Source organism: Danio rerio, chromosome 1, assembly GCF_052040795.2.
Source record: "Danio rerio strain M-AB ecotype USA chromosome 1, GRCz13ab, whole genome shotgun sequence".
NCBI lineage: Eukaryota > Metazoa > Chordata > Actinopteri > Cypriniformes > Danionidae > Danio > Danio rerio.
Window position 1 is genome coordinate 15,676,301 of NC_141021.1, and position 22,576 is coordinate 15,698,876.

The 22,576-nt window shown below is 34.7% G+C and overlaps 2 protein-coding genes across 6 annotated transcripts; one reads left to right on the forward strand and one right to left on the reverse strand.

The window, feature by feature from the left end:
• Positions 1-575: 575 nt before the first annotated feature.
• On the forward strand, positions 576-10,931 carry chic2 (cysteine-rich hydrophobic domain 2). 2 transcript variants are annotated; one of them, NM_201120.3, is given in 6 exon segments: positions 576-870; positions 1,948-2,002; positions 2,818-2,973; positions 5,804-5,860; positions 5,937-5,996; positions 9,628-10,931. In NM_201120.3, coding segments are annotated over 6 exon segments (513 nt in total). In that variant the 5' UTR covers positions 576-736; the 3' UTR covers positions 9,679-10,931.
• unm_sa25545 (un-named sa25545) lies at positions 10,705-21,302 on the reverse strand. Of its 4 annotated transcripts, none has more exons than XR_015475750.1 (8): positions 21,171-21,302; positions 20,670-20,754; positions 20,438-20,491; positions 18,427-18,474; positions 18,208-18,337; positions 16,979-17,130; positions 14,670-15,609; positions 10,705-11,684 (listed from the first exon to the last, which is right to left on the reverse strand). XR_015475750.1 is itself a non-coding variant. In NM_001328067.2 (8 exon segments), coding segments are annotated over 8 exon segments (720 nt in total). In that variant the 5' UTR covers positions 21,225-21,301; the 3' UTR covers positions 12,283-13,010.
• Between the last annotated feature and the right edge of the window lie 1,274 nt (positions 21,303-22,576).

Genomic DNA, 22,576 nt, shown 5'->3' on the forward strand with positions numbered 1-22,576 from the left:
ATAAAAGAGTTCTCGAGTGTGGCAGTCCTGCATCACACTCCTATACCTCCGCACTGAGGGTATGAAGCTCTTTTATAAATTTTCTGTCATATGTTGTAAAATCTGTCTATAACCATTAAGATTTTAGTGTGATTGCTTCTTTTCAAAATCAGGGGCTACCATGAATAATGGATAAGCTTTTTATTTGTGAATTAATTGTATTTAAATTTACATTAAAAAGGTAAAGTTTCCACTTAAAATATATTTCTAACATGCAGTTTATTTACAAAAACAAGAAAACGAATCTATGAAGAAATATATATATATTGAGAAAGTGTTTTGAGTTTCAATCAGGTTTCAATGCGTCCACATGCCTAGGATTACTTAGGGCCCCCAAATCACCAAGTCCGCCCCTGTTGTTGAGGAATGTGAGGGTAAGTTTGGTGTCTCATTAAGTACCCTGAAGCAAATGATTGTATCTATATACATAGAGTTTATATAAAATAGTGAAATGTAGGTCACAAACATTGACACGAGAAGTCAACAACTGGAGAATGTAACTTACTCTCGCGATGTGTCTCGAGATCAACGCGCGCGAGATTTTCGGCGGATGTTGATGTTTTGATCCGGACTTCTACCGTCGTTTCTCACTGCGGGCCGTGCGATCTGCATTACTGCCAATATTTGCGTAAGGTGTGCGAAGCGTTATCTTTCTCGGCGCTTCTTTCGGGAAGCATAGAGGCCGAGGCGGAGGGCGATGATGGAGGACTTTGACGAGATTTACGAGGAGGAGGAAGAGGAAGAGGAGGACGAGGACAGGGCCGCGGAGGAGCAGCTGCTCAAGTACGCTCCGGACCCGGTGGTAGTGCGCGGATCCGGACACGTCACTGTGTAAGAGACACCCGGCAGACCCACATCTCTTCACATAAAGCTTAATAATGTACAGCTGATTAAACCAAAGCATTCAGAAGCTCAGCGTCCACGTAGAAACACACGAGGCGTGCTGAGTGCCTGCACGACAGCTTAAGAGACACGGTGGTGTCCACGACTTGTCTCGAAACATGGTTAACATAGTGAACAGCTTTCTAGATGTGCTGGTTTGGTTATAACATCTTTAAATAATGTCAAATATTGTAACTCACTTTGGTCTCGACAGGGCAGATTATGACATGCACATTTAAAGGGATAGTGCACCTAAAAAATGAAAGTCATTCTCACACTCCTCCTGTTCTCAAACTGTATTTTCTGTTTCTCCTATGACAGCCTCAGTCATCTTCTTCAACACACTGAAACTATCAGTTGTTGTATGTTTTATAGAAGTTTATGGGTTTGGAATAACAGTATTGAACACGAGTTATGAAACTCATTTCTGGTAAATTATGAATAACGCGTTGTTTGTTTTTGTAGTATACGTTATTAGGTTGATGTAAAGTTAGTTTTACGTTTTCACATTCATCAAGTGACAACTTGTGACATGCTTCCTATATTACTTACCATGGTACTTAGAATATTTGGCTTGAAATGACATGTAAGTATGACTTCAAAACAACATTAAGCCTATTTATTTGAATGGGAACAATGCTGTACTTTGATTGTCATTGGATTCCAATATATGCATTACATATCAATACATTGATTATTACACATTTATTAATGCTGAATTTGACATTAACTAAAAAGAATATACTTATACATATAAAAATATGCTATCTTTTGCTGGTAACTTTTTAACAGGTTAAACCTTATTGCAGTGTTACACTTATTTTTATACATTTTTAATAAAACACATCTGCAACACAGACCCCTTAGCACTCTCTTGCTTCCAATTTTAAATACATATTTTTAAGGAGAAGTAGTGAACATCCTTAAATATTTAGACTATTTCAGGTGATAGATATACAGTAAACCTATAAAGTTTGACAAATTGTATCTTTCTTTTTATTAAAGTAGTTTTTCCTTCTCCTGCAGGTTTGGTCTAAGCAATAAATTTGAGTCCGAGTTTCCCTCAGCACTTACAGGAAAGGTAAGCGTCCTTTCAATCAATATTTCATCTATAGGAAAGAGCAATTAAATAGGTAATTATTATAGCCCAAATTAATGTAGATCACAGTAATATTTAGTAGAATCCTCTAGTTCAGTGGTTCTCAAACTGTGGTACGTGTACCACTAGTGGTATACAGACTTCCTTCTAGCGGTACGCGGAGGAATCAAATATGTCATATACACATGCTAGATATATTTAAAAATGTATCAAAAATGATTTATATATCAATGTGAAAACATATAGTCTATTTTATGAGGTCCAAGCAACATCTCAGTTTTGATGAATATTCTACAATATGTTAATACCTTACTTTTTTTTTTCTTCACTTATTAGGAAGAGTAGCCTGACATTTTTAACTTTTAAAAACCCACGTTGACATTTTATTTTGTTTATTTGTTTTAACATATAAGCACAGTAAAGTTTTAATCTTCAAAGTATTTATAATGTATAAAGTGTCTGATAATAATACATATTCTTAATAATAGGAATTAATCTGCCATGTTTTTGGAGTGTGCAGAGCTGTAGCTTCTTTTATGAGCCTACTATGCCACTGTATTTTAATTCTGCTTATTATGGTGGTACTTGGAGAGACAATTCTTTTTTGAGGTGGTACTTGGTGTAAAAAAGTTTGAGATCCACTGCTCTAGTTGCATTTTTTCATGTTTTCTGGCTGTCAAGTTCTTTAAAATGAGTTTTAGATTAGATAGATTAGATTCAACTTTTGTTTACAATGTTCTAAGCGTTCTGTGGTTGAACATTTCTTTGATACCTCTGCTTCGCTGGCTGATGTGCAGGTGGCCCCGGAGGAGTTTAAGTCCAGCATAAACCGAGTGAACAGCTGTCTGAGGAAGGCTCTGCCGGTGAATGTGCGCTGGCTGCTCTGTGGATGTCTGTGCTGCTGCTGCACTCTGGGCTTCAGTCTGTGGCCCGTCATCTGTCTTAGCAAGAGGGTTAGTTTCTCCACTGCCACCTTAAACATCCGGATGAAATCAAAACTACAATGTTTCTCTTTTTAAAAAACATTGTAAATCTTTAGGTAAACAATTAATCAGTGCAAGTTAATCCACTGAAAAAAAGGTTGTTTTGATAATCTTCATGTAAAGAGTGTCGGCCCTTCTCTGTTGACGTCGGTTTGACAGCTTCAGCCATGATAGTCCTAACCACACGGCTCTTACTGTTAAGGCACGATATACGTCAAACAACATTATATTTTGTATTTAGTTTCTTCTGTTGGACACAAAGGAATATATATACTGAAAAATGTTGGGGGAAGGAAAGAGCCATTAACTTCTGTAGTATTTTTGTTGTTGTTGTTCCTGCTATAAATGTCAGTGAGCTGTTTTTCCCCCAACATTCTTCAGACTATTTTGTTTAAAGTTCAGCAGAAGAAAAAAAATCGTAAAAGTTTAAAACCACCAGTATTAGGGAAATGGAAAGGAAATAGATTTTTTTTGTGGTGAACTTTCCCTTTAAGCTGCGATTAATTGTTCACCTCAAAAAGAGCAATGTGAGCTGACAAAATAAATGGAATGTTCCTGGTTTAATAGGAGTTCAGCTTTAGTAAGAACATTTGTGGTTGGCTGTCATTTACACAGTGTAAATTTACACTATAATTTGGCATATCTCTTAGTAATGTTGGGTGCAGTTAAATACAAAGTAATTAGTTACAAAGTAATTTAATTACGTTTCTGCTAGAAAAGTTGATCAAGTTTAATTTTTAGGTAATTTAATTACAGTTACTTATAGTTAACATGCCTTAAATGCTGTACAAAAACTCAACAGCTCTGTATAAATCAATTTGAGAAGCAGAATAAAATATATATTTTGCAGAATAATTCTGTTTTCAACTAAAGACCATTTATCAAGATAACTGCAAATGCTTAAAATGTATTGAGTTGATGGCAATATATGGTATAAATTCAGAGAAGCAGAGTAAATGTATATACATTTCTAATGTATTTTTTCAGATATTTTTCATATCAATTCAGATTATTTTAGAAGGTTTTATTTGTCCAATCCAAAAACAGCACAAGCTAAATTAACAAACTATGGAATGTTGCTATGTTACAGCCTTACTCCGAAATGTATTACGTTAAGTTTTTCCTCAATTCTACACATAATACCCCATAATGAAGATGTGAAAAATATCTTTTTTAATTGTAGCAAATTTATAAAAAATAAAAAAACCTAAAAAATCACACGTACATAAGTATTCACAGCCTTTGCTGTGAAGCTCTAAATTGAGCTCGCGTACATTCTGTTTCCACTGATCATTCTTGATGATGAATGAGTTGATGGAAACGCCATGATGCGCATAAATTTTGAAATTGCGCATAAAAAACATATGCGTATAACCGAGTAGGATAAACTTTTTATTCTATAAGAAAAGATGGGCAAAACTACGATGAAAACACTTTTACCGCACAATCTCCACCATGCGCATTAAAAAAGGTCATGTGATTTTGTTAAAAGAGATCATGTGATGCTTAAAATGTGTGTGAATGGACAAAAACGTCAGGCTGAGCACATTATAAAACATCTGAAATGTTGTTTTGGTTATTATAAAACGCCTGAACCGTTTCAGTATTAGTGTTATTATATTATTATTGACCTCCAGAATCAAGAGCGCCTGTGCTCCGCGTCTGACACCTTCAAACGCCACTGCACGCTCACTGCATGTCAGGATTGTCTTCTGATGCGCATTCATTTAGAAAAGATTGATGCAGCTTCTCCTACTGCAGCAAATGCAGTTTTTACTGTTGATATTTGGCGCCAGTTAATCAGGATATGAAGATTTTGTTTGCTTTGACTCGTTGGATGGAAATGCTGCTTCATTCGCACAACTTTTATGCGACAATCCAGTTTTGCGCATAAAGTTCATTCGCATTTTTGGATGGAAACATAGCTAATGAAGTGGCTTCACAACAACTTGGTGAATGTCCTTGAGTGGCCAAGCCAAAGCCCAGACTTAAATCCTATTGAACATCTCTGGAGAGATCTGAAATTGGCTGTACACCATCGCTTCCCATCCAACCTGAGAGGTACTGCAAAGAGGAATGGGCAAACATTCCCAATGACAGGTGTGCCAAGCTCGTGGCATCATATTCAAAGACTTGAGGCTGTAATTGCTGCCAAAGGTGCATCAACAATGTATTGAGCGAAGGCTGTAAATACTGATGTACATATGATTTTTTTTTTCCAGCTTTTTCATTTTTGAGAAATTTGCAACAATTTAAAAAATATATACTTTATTCACATTGTCATTATGGGCTATTGTGTGTAAAATTTTGAGGAAATTATTTAATTTAATCCACTTTGGAATTGTGCTGTAACAAAAAATGGGGAAAAAGAGAAGCGCTATGAATACTTTCTGGATGCACTGTAATTAGAAAAGTAGTTCAAAAAGGTTAAAATTATGTAATAAGTAGTTAATTACTTTTTATAAATAACCCAACACTCTGTTTTAGTTTATAAAAACGAACAGTGATTGTAGAAATTTGCTGCTCTCTTTTGTTTACAGTGCTTTAACTGAAATATAGACTTTTAGAATGTCTTTCCCCTTAGACTTCCTTTATTTATTTAGACATAATTAGATTATTTTAAATAGTAATAATTTTCCCCATATTACTATTATTTCTGTATTTTGTGCAACTTCAATAGATTAAGAGACTACTTTAAATAACTTAAACACGTGATGTATATTACAGAGCATAAATCATAGACTTTCTTGTATAGTAATTTCTTTTATATACATGAGTGTTGTTATTTTTTCACTTATAGACGCGCAGATCCATAGAGAAGTTATTGGAGTGGGAAAACAGCAGATTGTATCACAAGGTATGTACAAGATTAAATGATCAAATATTGTTAGTGTTTTTTAATTTTCTGCTAATTTTGCTCTCTGGTCGTTTAGCTTTGTTTGCATTGGAGACTCAGCAAAAGGAAGTGTGAAACCAACAACATGATGGAATATGTAAGCCAACTGCATTCACACCCTCAACTAAGGAGGTTACTGACTTCAGAAAAACTGCTTAAACAACATTCCACTTTTTTGGAAATAGGCATTTTACAAGTCACTTAGCTTAGCTTAGCATAAATCATTTAATCAGGTTAGACCATTAGCGTCTTATTTAAAACTTTCAAAAAAAAGAGTTTTAATAATTCTATATAGCAGGGGTCACCAAACTTGTTCCTGGAGGGCTGGTGTGCTGCAGATGTTAGCTCCAACCCTAATCAAACACACCTGAACAAGCTAATCAGGGTCTTACTAGGTATGCTTGAAACACCCAGGCAGGTGTGTTGGGGCAAGTTGGAAAAGATTTTATTCAACAGTTTCTTCTTCTCAATGTCAGTATAGGGTGCGTATTCACAAAAACACTGCACCAACCTATACCCCAGATGCCTGTGTGTAAAAATCTCTATTTGAAACACAGCACAGGCATAACTAAGGTACATCAGCGGTGCTCCCTATACTGACACTGGGAGAAGAAACTAATAAATGAAGTTTTTGTTTTGTGTTTTTTTTTCCAGCAATATGCTTATAGTCTAATCTGAATCAATGATTTACGCTAAGCTATGCTATAAGGGCTTGTAGCTTCATAATATTCAAATTGAACCTTTGAAAAGACATGGGCTGTTTTGACCATGTATTTTGTGCCAGAATATTCTTAATCACGTCCACTCTTACGGTTAGTTTGCTATAAGGGGATAGATGAAAAGAAAGCCCCGCTTCCTACTAAATATTCCATTTCAGTTAGAAGTACATCAACATACTGAAATAAGTCTTCAAACTTCATGCCAACTCGACTTCAGTATTGTGATGTATATTCTGCTGAAACCGTATGTATTGAATTGAGTTTTATTTTACTGCTCCTCATCCGAGGTACAGTATACTACTTCAACATGACCTATACTGACACTGAGAAGAAGAAACTGTTGAATAAAGCAGTTTTTTTTTTATGTGTGCTCAAAGTATTCTTATACTTTCATTAAATTATTCAACCTCTTTTTTGTAAACTTTGAGCAAGATGCTAATGGTCTAATCTGAATTAATGATTTATGCTAAGCTAAAAGGGTTTGTAGCTTCATAATATTCCGATTGAATCACTGAAGAGACATGGGCTGTTTTGACCATGTATTGTGTGCAGAATACTCTTAATCGCGTCCACTCTTATGGTTAGTTTACTATGAGGGAATGATGTACAAGAAGAAAGACCCGTCCCCTACTCAATATTTTGTTTCAGTTGGAAGAACATCAACATACTGAAAAGTCTTTAAACTTAGTACCAACTCAACTTCAGCATTGATTTTTTGTTTTGTTTTGTTGCTGAAACACTATATTGGATTGATTTTTATTTAATTGCTCCTCATCCAAAAATGCTGTTTTGACCATGTTTTTTTTTTTGGGTAGGTTTCAAGTTTTTTTAAATGACATTCGGGAGTAATTAATTACATAATTTTTATTTTTGAGTGAACTAACCCTTTAACCTTTAAAGCCTGCATTAATCGAAAACTGCAACCTTTTTTAAAATTTATTTTATTATTATTAATTTTTTTTGCTGATGCAGTTGCTAGAGAAATGGAATATTAAATGGGAAAACAGTGGGTATGGCTTGTTTTTTCTGCTGCGAGCTGATTGGATGTAGTAAAGTAAGCATTTCATTCAGATCAGGAAAACGGTTTTTAGAGGAGTTACAACAACCTAACAGATTCTCCTCCTGGATGGAAGCATTTCTGTTTGTCAAAACTTACAGTTGGAGGGGCGTGGTTAAGTATGTTAGCCACGCCCAAAACCTCAGACAGATGTAATGAAAATTTAACTGAAAACAAACAGATTTGAATTTCAGATTAGAAGGGCAGATTAGAAAAGATTAGATTAGAAAAAAAAATGTTCATCTTAACGACATGCAAAGATAAATTGTTGACCACAAAACTAGCAATGTAAGCTAACACAATCATATGGTTAGTTTAGATTTCATTTCTGTTAATAACAGTGACAATTTGACATTTCTATTCACCTTATTCTTCACCGACAAGCAGGCGCAGCCATTTAAATCTTTTGGCTCAAGACTTCCAGTGTTATTCAATTCCATTAAGTTTTAGACATTAAAAACTGCTCTTTTCACTGTTTTATGTTGCAAACTGATATTTTCTTATTATATGATTCTACTTGGTCTGTATAGTCATGCAAATATTTGTTTGTAGAGCAAGTAGTTTGACCGTTTTTTGCCGTTTATTATTCTTAGTCATTTCTCCCATAGGCAACTGAATCGGAAGTTCTGAAACAATCGCGAAAACAGGCGCACTTCCGCATTTTAGAATAAGGTCAATACGAAGAGTTCAGATACTAAAGCCGCTAAACGTCATTTCCTCCAAAAATGAGATGATGACATTGAGCGAATGCTTTAGACATGTAGTACATGTTCAACAAATAGTTTAGTTTAAAATCATCTAAATCGCAGCATCAGCGCATTAAAAAATAACAGTTTGCTCAAGCCGCTAAACGCCACCTGCCTTTGACAGCAAAGACCGATAAATCCAGAGAATCAATCATTCACAAAACGAATCATGTTTTCAATGTAGCAGCGCGCTGATACGCCGGCTTTATAAAGAGGTTGTTTTTTTTCGCTTCTGATTTCAATTTTAAAAGATAAAGTTTGATGAACTCCATGAGCCTGTCTGATTCGAATGGCAAACGAAAACGTCCCGTACATCAAAACTCTGTTCAATATAAGAAAAAGAAAACACAATGTACAGGCGGAAGTGTAGCATGCCTACATAACATTAGCGGCGCTACTTTGAATGAGTCCGTTATACCATAGCTGCATTACACCGCAACTCCATTTCACCGCTCTTTTATCCTGAATGGATGCTATGAGGATAAACAAGAGACACAAATGAGACCTCGAGTATGGTGAGGATGAATAAATGACCGCTTCAGAGAGACATCCTCTTTTTTGCACAGTAGACCTACCTTGTGTTTTATTTGCTAATGCAAGCTGTTTTAAAAGATAAATATGATGTATAAAACTATACACTTTATATTACTTCAATAAATTCTGTATATATATATAAATTATTTAGTAATGTACAATGCACAGATATTGATGTTTCACAATGTTTTTACACTACATTATTTGTACTACATAATTTTTCTTCTGCTTACATTCTGGTTTATCAGGGGTTACCCCAGTGGAATGAACCGCCACTTACTTGACAGATTGATATATTTTAAATTTCAGGTGGTTTGTGTTATGTGTTTTATGTTTGGTAAAATGATCTCTAATTGCATCTTTAGTGATTTTTCTACTAATTACACTGTCTTGTCCCGATAGGTGGATTTAGAGGGTTTTGCATAAAAAACAGATGTGGATTTAGCGGGTTTTGACGCTAAAGAAAGTCTACCTTGTTAAAAACCAAAGAATTGTCTAAAGTAACATTTACCAAAAAAAGCAAATTTATTCACTAGCTAATATCCTTATGATTACGTATAAAATGAAACCTAATCAGAAAAGCCTGACAGAAAATGCTTATTTACAAGAAAGAGGTCTCATGGATTAAGAGGATTTTGCGTCTGAGCTCTTCATATATTCTCTCTCTCATAGGTGATCCTAATAGAGTTTCTACCCAAGATCCCCATCTTCAGGCCGGATTAGCAGCGGCAGGCCTGCGGCGTGGTCTTCCTGAGGTGCCTTTCTCCGGTACTGTCATGCTTTTCTCTCGTGGCCTCGTCCCTTTTTCCCTCCACACTCTCGAGTAAGAGACTCACTTCACATCCGAGCGCCACTTTCAGCACTCCTCACTGAGAAAAACACTGTTTACAACCCACAAAACACACGGAGACTTCGTCCTGGTTCACAGGCTGCATGAAAACACACAGAGGGATCTTTTTATCGACTGCAGAGTCTGCGGAGAGGTCACCAAAGTCACTTCTGAAGCGTCTACAACACCACGATCACATCACAGAGTCTAAGCGTCTCCATGTTGCCGACGGGCATCACTGTGGAACCAACTGTAGGATTACTGTATTCATTCTGAAGACGAAATCTACGTGGACTGTTGGAGCTATTGCAGGATATCTGGTAGCTGAGAGCCAAATGGACACGGTCAATGCACAATACATATTCCTCCATCTCTCCTCACCAATGATCATCTTCATCTTCAATATACAAAGACAATCAAACACTGACTGTGCCACGCACCTTCTCCACTCTGACGGGACTTTCAGGAGCCGGATGTGGTCCAGGTGCACCGATAGTGATGCAGCACAGATTGGATCGGTTTGGCTGTTCTCTTGACTATTTTTTTACCCTTGTTTACTTGCTCAGTTTGAAAAGGTGAACAGCTGATGTTTGTGTGTTCGGGTGATTGTTTCTCTCTCTGTCCCGGAGATGTCCTTTTGCTTACAAATCGGAACATTTATAGGTTCGTCTGAAAAAGTTCATTAACAAGACAAAATCTATTTTTTAAAAACGTCACAAATGTTGTATTTTCTCCAGGGCAGGATGATCTCATTTCTTCATCTTAATTTAATGTTTTTTTTCCACTTAATTTGTCTTTTTTGTTGTTGTTGTTCGTTTTTTCATCTTTGTTTCAGTCCTGGGTCAGGTGTGAAGACTGAGCAAGTTCTATGCAGGCCTTTTCTCTTTTACTGAAATCTTGTGTAAATTGTAGGTGAATTAAGCAATGATCTCCCAGTACTAAAACAATTGGTCCTATTAGATCTGAAAACCTGACACTTATGAAGAGCGTGTGTGTGTGTGATTACTGATATTATTACAGAAGTTACAATACCCTATCTAGTCTGATGTCATCCCGAATCCCAGGGACATCGTCTTTTTATTTTTCAGAAATTATTTCTGTGTATTTATGTACAACGTGTGTACAGAAATAAATATGCCCAACTTGAGTTTTTTTCTCAGTCAATTCTATCTATCTATCTATCTATCTATCTATCTATCTATCTATCTATCTATCTATCTATCTATCATCCATCCATCTATCTATCATCTATCTATCTATCCATCCATCTATCTATCTATCATCCATCTATCTATCATCCATCTATCTATCATCTATCTATCTATCATCTATCTATCATCCATCTATCTATCATCTATCTATCATCCATCTATCTATCCATCCATCCATCCGTCTATCCATCCATCCATCCATCTATCTATCTATCTATCTATCTCTATCTCTTTCTATCTCTATCTATCTATCTATCTATCTATCTATCTATCTATCTATCTATCTATCTATCTATCTATCTCTATCTCCTTCTATCTATCTCTATCTATCGTTATCTATCTCTATCTATCTATCTATCTATCTATCTATCTATCTATCTCTATCTCCTATCTCTATCTATCATTATCTATCTATCTCTTTCTATCTATCTCTATCTATCTTTATCTCTAACTATCTATCTCTATCTTCATCTATCTCTATCTATCTATATCTATCTCTATTTATCTATCTATCTATCTATCTATCTATCTATCTATCTATCTATCTATCTATCTATCTATCTATCTATCTATCTGTCTATCTGTGTGCATGTTTATTTGCTACTGTGCATAATTTCATTGCAAAAATGATACAAACCTATTAGAGAAACAACTACACTACTTGACATAAGTCTTGTCGTCGATCCCAGCTGTAAGAGCAACAATTAATAACTTGAAAGAGAAGGCCAGCCCAGTCACCAGGCATGAACATTATTGAGCATGTCTGGGGTAAGATGGAGGAGGCATTGAAGATGAATCCAGAGAATCTTGATAAATGCTGGGAGTCCAGCAAGAACGCTTTCTCTGCCATTCCAGATGATTTCATCAATCAGTTATTTGAGCCATTGCAGAAGCTCATGGGAGTCAAACACAATATTAATTCTGTTTCCACTGCACCATGACTTTATTTTCTATACTATACATTATTTCTGTTAAGTAACAAAACTTTTGTCTAAGCAAAGTCAGACCTTACTGTCCAAATAAAGAATAAAAAAAATCAAGGCCTGATCATATTTTATTGTAGTGAAATACACAGAATCTAGAGGCCTTGACTTTCATATAAGCCACTTCTGATGCCAAATCATCATCTATAAGTCAGGTTATTATTTGTTGTTCCTAAAACTTGGATAGGCGACAAGAATTTTGTCAGGTGTAATTTCATAAAATTTTAATAATTGTCAACATTTTATATATTATTTTTATCAAATTATAAAAATGAAATAACGGAAATCAAACTGTAAAATTTTATTTAATTCCATTTTCATTTATTTCATTGCATTGCAAAAATATTACTGTTATTATTTATTTAGCTTTCATGGAGCCATAAAACCAACTCTGGCAGAAAACTTCTCTTTTGTCAACGATTCATCAGCCACATGTGAAGATGTCTGCTGCATATTACATATTTAAAAGTAAAAATAAAATCAACTTCAAAGACACTTAAAAAACTTACTATAACTTCAAGAGAAAGATCACAGCTGTGCTTCAGATTATACATTTAAGTTAACATTATGCAACATAATCTTTGTGGATTTATAGTAAAACACACACACACACAAAATATCGCATTCTCTTCTTAGCCAAACTGCCAACTAGTAAATAACTATATTTTTACACCATATTTTTTTTAATTGTCCAAGTGTTATTTTTAACAACTCTGTCTTCAAATTATTGCCCATACTTAGTTTAAAGGGTGTATGACTCTCAAGCATTAAACGATTGCAACAATGACCAAATTTGCTGCTGACTTGAAGGGTTTCTCACGATGAACAATCAAAGTGAGAAATACAGTGCACCATTACTACTGTCTTCAGGGTATGTCAAATGTTGATGCTGTAAACAGATCACAGTAAGCTGTGCGTGTTTAAAAAAAACATTGAGCGTTTAATTCACACAACAGACATCTCTCAGACAGCTCCACATCTGTATTGTTAAATATATCAGGTTCACACTGAGAAAAAGTGTTGAAGCAGCGTTCACTCCTCCCAATTGTCTCCATATATATTCTTCTTTCCTGTTTATTAATTAAATAAATAAACATATTAAACATATGTACAGTTGATGTCAGAATTATAAGCCCCGCTTTTAATTTTTTTTCTTTTTTAAATATTTCCTAAATGATGTTTAACAGAGCAAGGAAATTTTCACAGTATGTCTGATAATATTTTTTCTTCTGGAGAAAGTCTTATTTGTTTTATTTCGGCTAGAATAAAAGCAGTTTTAATTTTTTAAATAGCATTTTAAGGTCAAAACGATTAGCCTCTTTAAGCTAGATTTATTTTCGATAGTCCACAAAACAACACATTGTTACACAATAACTTGCCTAATTACCCTATCCTGCCTAGTTAACCTAATTACCCTAGTTAAGCCTTTAAATGTCACTTTAAGCTGTTTGGAAGTGTCTTGAAAAATATCTAGTCAAATATTATGTACTGTCATCATGGCAAAGATAAAATAAATCAGTTATTAAAACTATTATGTTAAGAAATGTGCTGAAAAAATCTTCTCTCCGTTTAACAGAAATTGGGGAAAAAATAAACAGGTCTAACTATATTTAATAGTTAAATAGGTTAAAACGTCAAGTGATTTAGGTGAGTCATTGGACAACCACAGTTTGTTTTAAAGCCAATTAAACAAAATTATTTCTTAAGGCTAATAATACTGACCTTTGTGTTAAAAATTTTAAATAAATACAGAAATATATCTAATATTGAATAAAAATTATAACAATAAAAAAGATATATAATAATATACACTACCTGACAAGTCGTGACCTGACTTCTAGTTGATCATTTGGTGTCTGAGGTAGTTTATATGAAAGACAAAAGCCTCTAGATTCTGTGTATTTCACTACAGTAAAATATGATCAGGCCTTGATTTTTAATTAGGACAGTAAGGACTGACTTTGCTTAGACAAAAGTTTTGTCTCTTAACAGAAATAATGTACAGTATAGAATATATAGTCAGGCTGCAGTGGAAAAAATAATTAATATTGTGTATGAGCACTATGAGCTGGGAGGGCTGCATCCATACATCCCTGCAATGATTCAAATAACTTATTAATAAAGTCATCTGGAATGGCGAAGAGCATTCTTGCAGGACTCCCAGAGCTCATCAAGATTCTTTGGATTCATCTTCAATGCTTCCTCCTTCATCTTATCCCACACATGCTCAATAATGTTCATGTAGGGTGCCTGGGCTTACCAATCCTGGAGCACCTTGACCTTCTTTGATTTCAGGAGGCTCAAGTATGAAAAGGAGTGCCGTCCTGCTGAAGAATGTGCCCTCTCTGGGGGTTTGTAATGTAATGGGCAGCACATATTTCTTGATACCTCAGGCTGGTGATGTTGCCATGCAGTCTCTCACACACCCCCATACTGAATGTAACCCCAAACCATGATTTTTCCTTCACCAAACTTGACTGATTTCTGTGAGAATCTTGGGTCCATGTGGGCTCCAATAGGTCTTCTGCAGTATTGGTGATGATTGGGATGCAGTTCAACAGATGATTCATCAGGAAAAAAATCTACCTTCTGACACTTTTCCAAACGATCAACTGGAAGTCAAGTTATTATTAGCTGTTCTTACAACTGGGTTTGACGACAAGACTTTTGTCTGTTAGTGTATATCAAAACTAAATAAACTAAAAGAAATAAGACTTTCTCTAGAAAACAATATAATAGGAAATACTTTGAAAAATGTCCCTGCCCTATTAAACATCACTTAGAAATATTTAAAAAAGAATACAAATTTCATAGAAGGCAAAATATTTGTAATAAACCTCATATCTACATATTTTATTATATTTCCTAAGCAAAAAAACACTGACTTAATATCTAAAGTCCCATTCAGTTTATATGTCAAAAAATCTTATCACATCTTTGAAACCTTCTCATATTTAAAGCAATAATCAGTTCATAATAATCAACACACAGTAACTCAAAAAATATTGATGAAATGCCATTTTAAATCGTCATATTTGTCACTATCCATTAAACCCCTCGGCTTTACCAATTGGTCAGCAGGAAGTACAGTATTAAACATTATGAAATTAAATGACCGCTTTCACGTTTAATGGCTTATAATGCTTTAACCATCGATAATATATGAACTACAGAAAGGAAACTGAAGCACACAGTAAGTGCAGATTTATGAAAACCCTGTTTCGTTTTCTCCATTGATCTTAGCTGTAGGATAATGCAGTATTAACAAACGTCCTCCTGGCCCCACAATTATTCCACTGACGTCAGTAAATAATTAATGCCTATTCCACTGAATTTATTTATTTAGCACACAACCTGTGGTTTCTAGAACCACAATGACACTGTTAGAAGTCGACAGTAATAACTTGAGTTTAGTAGGCACAGAAATGAGCCCTGGATAGAACAGTGGTTTAGTGTATCAGTGGTATCTCACCTCTCGTGACCGAGCTCCTCTCAGAAGGCTTCAGCAGCATCTCTGATTTCTTAGTCATTGTGACTTCATAGTTTTCCCTGTGTTTACTCCGCAGGTCCCCATACAGAACACGTCTATCCTGTACGTCCTCCTCAATGTGTGATGGGTTATTGGAGGATGCTGTAAAATATCATTTGATGACATTAATAATTCTGTAACATTCATTCATTCATTTTCTTGTCGGCTTAGTCCCTTTATTAATCCGGGGTCGCCACAGCGGAATGAACCGCCAACTTATCCAGCAAGTTTTTTATGCAGCGGATGCCCTTCCAGCCGCAATCTTTCTCTGGGAAACATCCACACACACACTCATACACTTCGGACAATTTAGCCTACCCAATTCACCTGTACCGCATGTCTTTGGACTATGGGGGAAACCAGAGCACCCAGAGGAAACCCACGCGAACGCAGGGAGAACATGCAAACTCCACACAGAAACGCCAACTGAGTCGAGGCTCGAACCAGCGACTCAGCAGCCTTCTTGCTGTTAGGCAACAGCACTACCTACTGCACCACTGCTTCGCCTTCTGTAATGTATTGATTAATAAAATCTGCAGTCTAAGGGTCCCAATTACGCCTGGGATCCACACTAATTAAAGTGTTCAAGACTCTTTTGAACACCTCGATTATTTGGATCAGCTGTGTCTGATTAGGGCTGGAGCAAAACTGTGCAGAGCTGCAGCTCTCCAGGAATTGACTTTGACATCTGTGTAGTAGACGGACAAGCATGTGTTATTAGTTTAATGGGTTGTTATAGAAAAAATACATTGCTTGGAATTTCATTATTGATCAATCAGAATCAAGTATTCCAGAGAGTAGAGTAATAATAAAGCATAATAGGGGCACTATAAGGGCCTACTCACACTATGCTCTCCGAACCGTGCCCAGGCCCGTTTCCCAGATCGTTTGAGAAGTGTGAGTGCTCTGAATCGGGCTCAGGCATGGTTCACTTGGGCTTTGGCGAGGTACGCTTGTGTGTGAGTGAAAAACAGGCCTGAGCCTGAAACTGAAAGCGAGACACAACTTTTAAGGGACTGTTTCATATGCAAAAATAATCATTCTTACAGTTCAATGAACGCAAACTGTCATAGATTATTAGAGACGCAAACCCCTCACTGCATGACAGATGCACCTTCAGCAAACCTCCTAATTCCTGCAACACGAAGACTGTTTATGAGTGTCAAAAGTGTCTGTGATCTGTTCTGTGAAATATTTGACTACGTGTCGCTGCATATTAAACGACTTAAACAATATGACAGTAAGAAATCTCCACTGTGCTGAGCCATAGCGTTTCTCTACTGAACAGCACATCATCGATGATGTAAGCGTGCCCAGGCCCGAATAAAATGTGAGTGCGGGCCGTCGGGGAAGAAAGGAGGGGGGACAAGCGTGCTTTGCCCCGGGTCAAGGCAACTGCACATAAAGTGAGTACGCCCTAAGAGCACCACTGCAGTTTTGAATGTGAATAGATGAAGGTGCTTAAACTCGCCTGTATTTTGTGTTGATGAGGTCATCATAGGGTCAGAGTATGTGAAATCTCTGTCATAGGAGAAGGACTGATCCTTCTGATCTTCAAGCTGAAAGGCAGGCTCAAAATCAGCTTTGTTTGGATCACTCAGCTCTGACTGATCTTGAGTGAACCTGGAAATAACAGATTAGCATAAAACCAATTTATTTTAAAAGCGTTGGAACAGGACTTATGTGTAATCGTTAATGCTATTTTAGCATAACTGACATACTATTATACACTTTATAATATGATACTATCTTATTCATTCATTCATTCATTTTTTTGACTTAGTCCCTTTATTGTTCTGGGGTTGCCACAGCGGAATGAACCACCAACTTATCCAGCACATGCTTTACGCAGCCGATGCCCTTCCAGCCACAACCCATCTCTGGGAAACATCAATACACACTCATTCACACTCACACACTATGGAAAATTTAGCCTACCCAATTCACCTGTACCGCATGTCTTTAGACTGTGGGGGAAACCGGAGCAAACTCCATACAGAAACATGCAAACTCCACACAGAAACACTAACTGACCCAGCCGAGACTCGGGAATAATAATAAAAATGAAACAACAGTAACAACAATGTTGAAACTAAAATTCTTGATGTGAGGCGAAAGCACTACCTACTGGGCCACTGCGTCACCCACTACTATCTTATTAATATTTAAAAATATTTTCTTAAATTTGAATTTTAGTTTCAACATTGTTGTTATTGTTGTTTAATTTTTATTATTATTCTTTTTTTAACATAAAAAAAGGTCATAAGAGTTAATATTTTAGAATTTAGATTTATACATCACATGAAAGCTGATCAAATAAGCTTTCCATTGTTTAATGGAACAAATGGTTAGGATAAACCTTTTTGGATTAAGACTAAAATCTTTAATCTGACGGTTTTGAAAATCTAAATATTGCTAAAACCACTTTTAAAGTTTTTTTTTTTTATGAAGTGCTTAGCAATGCACATCACTACCCCCCCCAAAAAAAAAAAAAAAAAATAGAAAAAAGAAAAAAAAAAAAAAAAAATATATATATATATATATATATATATATATATATATATATATATATATATATATATATATATATATATATATATGCTTGCAACACTTTGTGATAATGTCAGTAGCACAGAAATTATAACTCTTCTTTACAGTATATGTCGTGTTCAGTTGTGTCTGTTTGTGTGTGTTTCTCACTTTTGATGTTGGTGGCGCTGTTGCTGTCTCAGTGCCTCTCCAAGAGGTGAATTCTCCAAGTTCTTAAACTTCTCAATGCATTTCTTCATGTATGACATCTTTCCTCCAACATAGCCACAAAAACCAGCAACTAACATTTATTTAACACATACAAATGTTTAATAGTTAATATCAATGAACCGGCTCACAGTTACAGCAAAGACTGCAAATGTTACTCACAAGCTAATTTGGGCAAAGATCCAAATCTGCCAGAAGCACTAAGAGCACCTGAAACAAAAAATAAATGAATAAATAAAAACATTTAAAGGTTCAGTGTTGTTGCAATATTTCTGTTTTATAAGTCTCTTAAGCTTACTGCATTTATTTGAACAAATATACAGCGAAATAGTAATACCATAAAATTATATAAAAATACATTTTTTTCTATTTTAATATATACTAAAAATATTAAAACAATATTATTATCAATGAAAGCAGTTGTGCTGTCTAATATGTTTTTTTCTGTATGTTTTTAAAAAGTAATGCGTTTAATTAGGTTAGGTTAAAATGTTTGAAATTTTGTGCAACAATAAAAAAGTATTAAATAAAGTATTACTGTGTATTACTTTTTTTTTTTTTTTTTTCCAAAAAAGTCTCACTGACCCCAAACTTTAGAATTTTAGTGTTGGGCTGCTTGATATTGGGAAAATATGACATTGTAATATTTTGTTTGTCTACAATATCCACTACCAGTCAAAAGATTTTGATGGTGAATTTTCAGCTTCATTACTCCAATCTTCCGAGTCACATGATCCTTCAAAAGCACTCTAATAAGAATTTTTATTGTTTTAATTATTAATAATATTATTTTTATTATATGAATGGTAATAGTAATAAAAGCAATAATGACTGGACTAATAATTTCATTTAAACTACATACAAAAAGTAATAATAAAAGTAATAAATAAATATTTACATTTTTTTTACATTTAATAAATGTAATTATTATTATTTGTAATTATTCTTGATGAACAAAATCATTTTCAAAAGAAAAAAAAAGGAAAAAAAGAAAAAATACTGACCCTAAACTTTTGGCCGGTAGTGTATATTGACTTTAATAGCTCTACTTGTAAATAATTCAGTAATTTAGTTTGATTGGGATGATTCTGGAGGGGACTAAATCATATACATAAAATAAATGAACTAATTTCATGCATTGATGAATACAATGGATCAAAGATACCAGTGAAAAAAAAGTGCTTTACAATTTTCTTGGGTGTTTTAATAGTATTCAGCTACAGAAATTGAATAATAAAATGTAAAACAACACTGAATAGTCTTCAACAAATTAATAATTCAATAAATTTTACCTTTATTAAATCTACAAACGCGAATATTTCTTGTGCCTGAATGCTTTAAACTGTCCTCAAATGCTTACACAAACACAGGTCTTAAAAACACATGTAAGTGATATTTTTTACTCTATTATAGTCCATACCCGTCAACCCTCTCGTTTTTCCCGGGTTTCTCCCATATTTTACAGTTCTATCCTGCTATCATCCCGTAAAGGTATTTTCCCATATTTTCAGTCTTTCTCTGTAGGGTGACAATAAACATTAAAGAGTCGATCCTCCCTATAAGTAACCCATACCGCCGAACCACCAGAGGCCGCTCCTTGCTGTTAAATGTGAGTCTGTTCTGTGCTTTAGTTTTATTTAGGCATGAAAACACTTTGAAATAAATATAAAAACGGCAGGATTCCCTTTCCTTTTTATTACAGGTGCCGTCACCCATCCTATGCAATCCTCAAAACATTCATATACTATTTATTTTTCCTTTTGTAAATAATAATAATTACAGTATAATTACAGTTTAACTGTTTATTTACAATGAAACAGCTCCAGAAGAACATATTTAGTAATTTAAGGACTTTTTTGGTATCACTTATTATGGTGGGCGTATCCTTTATTGACACATCTTAATGCTGACAGGTATGATTAAAGTTTAAGTCACACTATGCAATTGCCGTTTCTAGAAAACTATAATCTCAACTCAACATTGCAGATCCTGAGATGTCACCATTGCATATGCGCACATTGTGATATCGATGCTGAAATTATATATTGTGCAGCCCTAATTATTATAATACATGTTATATGTTATAATGACGACATAACTAATTGATTCAGTTGATATAAGTATAAAACAAAGCAACATCACATTATTAAATGCATATAAAGTATAAACTCACCTCTAGAAATAAGCAACTGAGTGACAGCCATGCTGACGACAGATATGGGCAGAGCTGTAAAGACAAAAACAAGGGATGATTTTCCCCCAAAATAAATCTCTTCTGTTAATTTAATCACAATCATCCCATGCAAGATGTGATTTTCGTTTTATTAGTTTATAGTAGTTTTATTTTAACTAGCCCCTTTAATAAAACGATGAGCATAATGAATAAAAATCATATGTTCACTCACAACTGTACCAGAAGCTTTCCTGGTTGCACTCTCTGAACACTCTCCTCTCCTCTTCTGTGGGAGTGTAGTCCATTCTTAAAGGTCCCTGCATACACATTCATTAAACCCTATTTAATTAAACTGTCATGCCACCTTTTTACTTCAGACCTGAAAATAATGATTCATTATACCATATATAGTTTGCATATAGTTATAAATGAATAAATAAATAGGCTAAACTAAGATTAAAAGCTAAAATAATATTAAAATATCAACAAATAATCAATATGTTACAGTTATCATTACAATTACAACCTAAACATTACTAATAAAGATATAAACTCAAACAAAAAAGGATATAATAACATATTTTAAACGACAGATTGTGTAAACGTGCATACATTTATAAGATCTGACAAATATATGGTGTAATGGTGAAGATCAGCAGTAGTCAACATTATAACTTGCATTACAGTTCATAAACCACATTCTGTATTTGTCTGTCTTATAAATGTTTGTTACCAAATTTCCTGCATGTCCTGGTCGTTCGGAGTCCGCTGGAGTCTGCTGGGACATTGTATAAGCGATACTGTATCTTTGACTGCAGTGTTACAGCACACACTTCATCTCTTCACACAAATGTCAAATCTACTGGAAGCGTCTTCCTCGACTGTGAGAAATGCGTTCATGAATAGCTTTCACTGCCATCATGCGACTTGACATGGAATAGCAACGAGTGAGCAAATAAAAAATACTATGGAGGTCAAAGACCACCGAATATATCGTCCTGAGACCCCACCCATTGACTTGTGCCCTGTATAGTGGACATTGTGTTTTCATGAATTGTCTTAGAATTTTTTGAGCTACTCTGTCAAGTCCTGTTGTCCTGTTTGGAGGACATCCTAGGCTTTCTACTGATATGTCATTTGATTGGCTAGGAACCACTTCATAAGTTTTTACACTGCATCCGAAATGGCCAGCATACAAATGAGCACATTTTATGAGAAGGAGAGAGGTATGTGAAATTTAGCCTTTTAAACGTTTTACCGTTATTATTACATATATATATATATATATATATATATATTTATATATATATATATATATATATATATATATATATATATATATATATATATATATATATATATATATATATTTGTTTATTAAAGTGTCAGAAACAATACATTTAGCTTTCAAAGCTGTTAACTTGTTTGTGTTTCAAAATATCATCCTTTTTTAAATGTCCACTATAGTGGACATCAGGACCATCTTAATGTAATTAATGACTGCATGTTGTAGGGGCAGAACTGAAGCAGAAAGGATTCTTTATAGGATAGTTGAGGGAGACTGATTCAGAGTCTGTCAATTAGAGACTGACAATCAGTTTTAAATAGCTTTAATGTCGAGTATGTTTTGGATTACCATCACTTCTTTTTTTTTTTTTTTTTTTTTTTTTTTGAGTTCGGCTCTCTTTCAGACTAAACCATTTCAGGAATTTTAATAAAAAAGGATAAAATGGCTTTTGTTTAGTTTTTGTTACATTAATATTGGATTAATATCCCTTTACAGCCATATCCTGTACAGTTTTGTTGTCCGAGTTTGGTGGTCGTTTTGAACTAAAATGGTCCTGTGGTCCACTACAGTGGACATGCAGAAAAATTAAAAATAAAAACAAAATGTAAAAACTCTAAATTGTAGAATTTTTTTAACCCAAAGGATGTAGGAAATCACAGGAAAAAAAAAAGAAAAAAATTCTTTAGGTGTCAGGAGGATATTTTATTTCTCAAAATATCTTCTGTGTTTAACATAAGAAACTTGCAACTTATAGTAGAAAATGACTCTTTAAAGGACTCAAATGTGTCCCTTTTGTTTGTCACGCAATACAAGTTCATTTATTTTCCTTCGGCTAGTCCCTTATTAATCAG